General features: G+C 42.0%; 1 protein-coding gene across 1 annotated transcript; it reads left to right on the forward strand.

Annotated features, from left to right (window-relative positions):
* Positions 1-746: 746 nt before the first annotated feature.
* Positions 747-1,739, forward strand: LOC119344451 (glycine-rich protein 2-like). Its single transcript, XM_037614880.1, has one exon. It carries the CDS (start codon positions 825-827, stop codon positions 1,440-1,442), a length of 618 nt encoding a protein of 205 aa, XP_037470777.1. The 5' UTR covers positions 747-824; the 3' UTR covers positions 1,443-1,739.
* The last annotated feature ends 5,802 nt before the right edge of the window (positions 1,740-7,541 follow it).

A 7,541-nucleotide genomic window follows, 5' to 3' on the forward strand; every position in this document is an offset into this window, starting at 1 on the left:
CCCTAAAAAACGTGTGCACGATGTGGTTCGATTCGGGCTCCTCTCGGTTTAGTACCGAGCGCACTAACCGGGCTCCTTAGTTTTATTTTTCTTAAAATGTGACACTGAAAAATGCAGTTGTTTCCTGTTTGATTTTCTTTGTCTCTTCCCCCCTTTTTTTCTTTTTCTTTCTTAAATGCTCGAACTTTTCAAATTCGTGATTTTCCTCAAGATCAATGATCTTTTTTAATTCGATATCTTTTTCTTCAAAACCGATGATCTATTTTCAAATTTCTTGATTTTTTTTCTAATTTGATGATTTTGTTTCAAAATTGATGGACTTTTTTTGGTCAAACTTGCTGAACTTTTTCAAAGTTGCAATTTTTGCAAAATTGAGGAACTTTTTCAAATTGCTGCTTTTTTTTTCTCGAAATTGGTACCTTTTTTCAAAATCGATGAAGTTTTCTTCAAAATGATGAACTTTTTATAAAATCCGTGAAACTTTTTTTATTTCACAATTTATTTCAAAAGTATTTTCAAACGGGCTGGTTTTTTCTACTAGATCAACAACACAAAAAAAACTAGCTGGCGGCCGAGCGAGCGAAGCCAGCCGCAGAGCAGCTGGAGCGAGCGGGGAGCAGGCGAGTGAACTCGCGTTGCTGGGCCGAATGGAAAACCAGCAGGTCCAACTTAATTGTGTGGTTGGGCCTCGAAGCTGCTGTACAAGCCCAACTAAACAGACTATTTATCTAGACCCCCCACCTCCTCCCTCAGTCCTCAGCCACCACACCGATCTAGGGTTTCCTGCTAGGGTTTTAGTCCTTCGTTTCCGGCGGCGGCGCAAGATGGGTGAGAGACTGAAGGGTACCGTGAAGTGGTTCAACGTGACCAAGGGGTTCGGCTTCATCTCCCCGGAGGACGGCAGCGAGGACCTCTTCGTCCACCAGTCCGCCATCAAGGCCGACGGCTACCGCAGCCTCAACGAGAACGACGTCGTCGAGTTCGAGGTCATCACCGGCGACGACGGGCGCACCAAGGCCACCGACGTCACCGCACCAGGAGGAGGTGCGCTCGCCGGCGGCTCCCGCCCTAGCGAAGGCGGTGGTGACCGCGGGGGTCGCGGCGGCGGTGGCTACGGTGGAGGCGGCTATGGCGGTGGCGGCGGCGGCTACGGAGGTGGCGGCGGTGGCTACGGCGGCGGTGGCGGCAGCTACGGCGGCGGTGGCGGCTACGGAGGTGGTGGTGGCGGCGGCCGCTACGGAGGAGGCAGCGGTGGCGGCCGTGAGTGCTACAAGTGCGGCGAGGAGGGCCACATCTCCAGGGACTGCCCCCAGGGCGGCGGTGGCGGTGGTGGTGGCTACGGAGGCGGTGGCGGCCGTGGCGGTGGTGGTGGCGGTGGCGGCTGCTTCTCCTGCGGCGAGTCCGGCCACTTCTCGCGCGAGTGCCCCAACAAGACCAACTAGGCGCGCTGCCCGTCAGATCTGAGTTCCCCGTTCCCCTTCGCTCCTTTTCCTACCGCCTGACTCTGCAGCAAGTCATACCTATACCTATCAGTATTAGTATATGTCGCCGTAGTGTTCCCGTGCTTCTCGTAGGAAGAAGAATCGACGATGCGAGCTTGGTTCCAGAAGTATTGCTGGTGGATTATTGTTCGTTCGAAGTTATCTTGTCGTGTCGTCTGATGTGGACAGACTGATCTATCTCTATGTATTGGATGGACTGAAGTTATGCAAGTCTAAGTTATGCTTTCTGATCATTGATCTCGATGAAACTTGCATATCATTTTCATTTTCCTAAAACAAAAACAGTTTATTTTTTTCATTTTGTGCAGTGTCAGGTTTCCAGTTGTTGGATCTTTGTGTGCATCTCGGAGCGTGCTCCTCTGTGGTTGTACAGGCTTGATTGTTCATTGTTTTATGTGACTGTTTAGTGTGGTTGGATGGATTGTGGAAATTGCATGCTTAACTATGACTGTTCACAGATTAGTATTAGTACATTTGTTCAGAGATTAGTTTTAGTACATTTGTTCAGAGATTAGTTTTTTTCATGTGTTATATTTGTTCAGATATTAGTATTGGTATATATGTTTGATGCATGAATGAGCAGCCCCACTATTTATATCTGTGTACTGAGGTCAACAAGGTTTCGTAGCTATGTTGTGCTTACAGTTTCTCTATGCTTTCTGTTCCTTTGTCTGTCAGCTTGCATCATTGTTCAGTATATCGGTATTTGGAGTTTTAATCTGTCTTATTTACAGTCATTGAGCTCTTGCCTGGCGATGGCTTCTTATATCCAGTAATTTTCTTTTGGTCTCTCTTTGTCGTCAACCTCTTACTCAGTTTTTAGCCTTTTAATTCTCATCTTTTTTCTTCAGCTTCACCAGTTTCTTTGTTTCTGTTTGAAGTTTCTCAAATTTTGTCCATGGCACATTGCATTATTTATTCATATTGCGGTAATGATTATGACAATTATATCCTTATTTTTTGGAAGTGACAAACAAAGAAGCACCCAGAGTTAAGACACTTTCTTTTTGCAAGCTTTATTTTTTTGCATTTGCATGGTTGGTTTTTGCATTGGTGAATTTCATGTGCAACCAAGCTGTAAGTCAGTCACCTTGTTTCATTTTGTACTGATGAATGGAAGTTATCGTTTGCTTGCTATGAAGTTCTTTTTTTTTAAATCTAAAATTGACAGGCAATTGCATTTGTAGCCATAAACGGAACAGACACCTTTGTGATAGTCCAAGTAGCATACTTTTGTTAGCTATTCAGAAAAGATGTTGCTATACTATCTCTTACTGCGGCTTAAATTGTTTTAAATTGTTGTTCTCATCTTTCTATGTCTTTGTTCCGTCAGTCTTGTATCTCATCAGGATTTAGTGTGTGTTTTGTCAGTCTTCAGTGTCTTGCATCTCATCAGGATTTAGTGTGTGTTTCTTCAGTCTTTTCTCTGTCAGTGTTTAGATTTCAGTGCTATATCAGATACAGTATATCTTTACCAACGCAGCATTTTGTCAAAAAATCAAGTCTATCTAGCTTTTTCTCTTACATTTTTGCCTCGAGTTTTTGTGCAGCTATGTTTTCTTTTTCCAGAGATGATCACATGTATGTATTTTACCGTGTGTTTATCTAGTTGTAATGTCAAGTGCCAGGTCATTGTGGGATGAATGTTTCTCGAGTATGATCTGTAGTAGACTACGAAGAATCCTGAAATCTCGGATTTTGGTGGCAAATTAGACTCTGCATATATATTAATATCAAAGTAGACTATCAATTTAATTTTGATTGGTGATGCTTATCATGTGCATTGTGGGATCAATGTTTCTTGATTTTTAGTTGTAGAGTATTTTTAGGAGCCGATGGATCTTGAATTCAAGGACTAGTTCTGAATCTGTTACATTTTGGCCAACGAGCTCAGTGAGTTACTCCCTTTGTTTGGAATTACTCGTCGAAGAAATGAATGTATCTAGATATATTTTAGTTGTAGATACATCCATTTTTGTTTCCGGAGGGAGTACATGTCAACAATTTACTCTAGCATTGTATATTTGAACTCGTCTGGCTGGGCAACTTGTACCGTTTATATGGTTTTATTTAGTTTTGTGTATACATAACCTGATTTCATATGCTTGGCTGAAAATTGCACGGGTAAGTTTCATGTTGCTTGTTCCGAAGAGTGCTGTATGGAGGTTTGGTTATCAATGAATGTCAAAGGATGAAAAGAGCAACAACAGAATAAGGTCATTTTGCTTACCTCTCCAGGATTTTAGTGTGTTTCTTCAGTCTTCTCTCTGTTTTCACTTAAGATGTCAGTGCGAAAACACCCGTGTCTTATGAAATCCATTTCTTTAAATGTAACCTTCAAATTTTCTAACTTGCAGGACTATCCGTCCTTTTTACATTTTTGCCTTCGGTTTTTGTGTCACTTCTGCTGAAGGTGGATGCTGTCGGTTTTCCAAATTGTGAACATGAGCAAGGTAGGAATTACGTAGTTTCAGCTTTCATGAAACAGAAAAGCTAACCAGCGAACGTGAGATTTTTGGTGATCTCCAGCGAAACACCCTTCCTCATCCTGATCCACCCCCGCCCCCACTTTCCTCTTCAGAGCAAGCCCCCTCCTCGATCGTCGGCGAGTCTATTCTCGTCGTCTATGATATCTTGTGCGGCCGCGTCGAGTTTCTTCCGTCAGTCCTCGACGACGATTAAACACGGAGCTCGACTTGCTGATGTTCTTCCCTCCCAAGATCGCCCATCGTGAGCAGCCTCGCTCTTTCCCGATGCAACCAGACTGAATGCTGAGCGAGGAGGCACGGGCGTCGCCCGAACCGCAATGGATGGACTCGCTCGAGTTACGCCGGCGTGCCTTGCAGCTGTCGCTGCCCCTCTAGGAGATCGACGCCAGCGCTGTCGCTGCCCCTCTAGGAGATCGACGCCAGCGCGGCGACCTACGACTTGGCCTGGAGCCCCTGTGCCTACCTGCTCACCATGGCTGCCGCAAGGAGCTCCTGCGCTAGATCCAACACCGCGCAGGCTGCCCCCAAGCTTCCAAGTTCCAACCACCGTCTCGACGAACCGCGGCGTGGTGCTCGTCCCCTTAGGTCCCGCCCCCCTCCCCTGCTTGCTCCCTCCCTTCCACCTTCCACATCTTTCTTCTGTTCTTTGTGCTCCCCATTGGTGTGTGCTAGACCAGCCCTGGCCGGTCCTTGTGTGCGCACTGTGTGACGGACCGCAGCGTTCATCCCCTTAGGTTCTTCTCCCCCTGCCCGCTCCCTCCCTTCCATCTTTCTTCTTCTGTTTTTTGTGCTCCCCATTGGTGCGTGCTCGCTGGTCTATGGCCATGGCCGGTCCTTGTGTTCTCGCTGTGCTTCCGGCTCATAGCGGTTCAGTAGACTTGCACAGGTTTCTTCAGATTTTCAACGCGAATGAATTTATTTTTATGCCAAATACCAGCTAGATTAGGCTATGAGGATGGGCCAACTCATGTAATAACATAATGGAAAATCCAGATCTGTTGTCATGGTTATATCATGCGAATTGTCACGGCTTTCTATCATGGCAATTCACCAATCCTATTTCCTTTTTGTTGCGCCGCACTGTGAGGCATCTCGCATTTTATATCAGTATGCAAGTTAGTCTAGTTGGTAAATTCACATTAGGTGTGTAGATAGCGCAGACAAACTACAATGGCAAATTCACATTAGGCATGTATATGGTTTTTAGTTGGCAAATTCACAATTTGTAAACTGCCATGGCACTTTTTTATACTCCATTACTATTACAAGGCCACTTCATTTTTATGTCTAATTTTGACCATTAATTTTACCAACAAAATTTGAGTTATATGCCATAATAAGCATGCCATTAGATGCACATTTGAAAGAACTTTTTATGATATATTTTTTGTGACAAACGACCCATATATTTTATTTTTTTGCGAATGAACCCATATTTTCTTGACCAAAATTGTGAGTCAAAGTTTGACATGAAAAATGAAGTGGCCTTGTATATAAAAATGGAGAGAGTATAATCTTGCAATGTTACATAGTTGCAATTGGTGAAGGCACTTTCCACACCAATTTTGACAATCAGTAAACTACCATGGCAATTAGTCTTTCTTTTTGCAATGACCCTTACATATTTTTGCCATTTTATATAGTCATTAATTGTTGTTGTGGATGCAATTTTCGCCCTTCACAGTCCGTAAAATTGCCATGGGCCTTGTATATAAAAATGGAGGGATTATAATTTTTCCATTTTACATAGTTGCAATTGGTGAAGGCACTTTCCACACCAGTTTTTACAATTATTAAACTGCCATGGCAATTACTTTCTTTCTGCAATGACACCTTACATATTTGTGCCATTTTTTATGTTGTTGATCGTTGTTGTGAATGCAATTTTCACCCTTCACAGTCCGTAAAATTGCCATGGGCAATTTAGTACGATCTTTTGGCAAGAGCCCATGACACCTTATATATTCTTTTTGCACGGGATTTTTCATAAAATGTGTATCCAACACATGGCAATTTTTTGAAAATGTTTGCTTTTTATCCTTCATATTTTCTTAGAAGAACAAATGTTCTATATAACATGGCAAGTTTGAAATATGTTTTTCAAATGGCCACAATCTATTCTTTTTGTTATTATTTAAGAGATGTCATTTATTATTATTAAGAGATGGCTAGCATTTTTTGTTTATTAAGAGATGGCATTTTTTTGTTTATTTAGAGATGATGGCATTTTTTGTTTATTTATAGATGACTTTTATTATTTTTAAGAGATGGCATTTTTTATTTATTAAGAGATAGCATTTTTTGTTTATTAAGAGGTGGAATTTTTTATTTATTAAGAGATGGCATTTTTGTTTATTAAGAGATGACATTTTATATTAAGGTATGGAATTTTTATTATTAAGAGAAGTCATTTTTTTACTAATAGATTACATTTTTATTATTAAGAGATGGCATTTTTTACCATGGCATTTTTCTTATTCTTTGTTACATGGCAACTCAAATTATAGGGCCATGACAAGTTTAAAACATTTTTTGAATATCCATGGTGAATTTATGATATTATAGGACGGCATATTTTAGAAGTCCAGAGCATGGATTTTTTTGAAAATGTCTGTTTTTTATCCTTCACATTTTCTTATAAGATCAAATGTTCTATATAACGTGGAAAGTTTGAAATATGTTTTTCAAATGGTCATAATCTGTTTCTTTCTGGTTTTGCCATGGCACATTCAAAACATTATGTTTCCCATGGCAAATATCATGGCAACTTTATGTTGGCATTTTTCTTACGGACAAATGGGGTGGCAACTTTTTCTAGGTGTTACAAAATGGTTTCATGGCATGTGTATTTTTCCATACATGGCAAATTTGTCATGTTTTGTATGGTATTTTTATAAAAGTTTTGCCATGCATGGCTGGGATTTTTTTGCCCAACTGGGGTTCGATCTCACAACCTCTTTTAGAGGCAAGTTCTGTTCTGGAGGGGCAGGGGGTTTATCGGTGCGAACGATTTCGTTCGCTGCAGCCTCCCCCCACGCTAGCTGGTTATTGTTGCTGTAAAAAAAAAGGAGCTGGTTCTTGTTAGCGTATTGTATTTTATGTGTACATTGTACCTGTGTATGTGTATCCTCCTGGTATATAGGATCGTGAGTAGTGCCCGGGCCTGCGTGCCACTTCCTTCGGGTTTCTTTCAGAGGCACTGGGCTTTACTGAAAGATGATATTGTTCTGGCCATTTTGGATTTTTTGAATGGGGGTATTTTGCCCGAGGGGTTGAATGACACGTCCATCACCTTGATCCCAAAGGTACGACACCCACATCGAATCACTCAGTATAGACCCATATCCTTATGTTCTGTCTTATACAAGATTGCCTCAAAATGCATCACCAATAGAATGAGGGTTTTTATGGGGGAGATAATCAGTGAAGAACAAAGCGCGTTTGTCCCTGGGCGCCTAATAACTGATAATGTGTTCGTTGCGTATGAAAGTGTTCATGCAATGAAACGACGGAAGAGAGGGAAGAATTGTGTTTGTGCAATGAAACTTGA

Source organism: Triticum dicoccoides, chromosome 1B (genome assembly GCF_002162155.2).
Source record: "Triticum dicoccoides isolate Atlit2015 ecotype Zavitan chromosome 1B, WEW_v2.0, whole genome shotgun sequence".
Taxonomy (NCBI): domain Eukaryota; kingdom Viridiplantae; phylum Streptophyta; class Magnoliopsida; order Poales; family Poaceae; genus Triticum; species Triticum dicoccoides.

Coding starts and splice junctions, on each gene's coding strand:
- LOC119344451 (XM_037614880.1), top strand. CDS start 825: ATGGGTGAGAGACTGAAGGGTACCGTGAAGTGGTTCAACGTGACCAAG.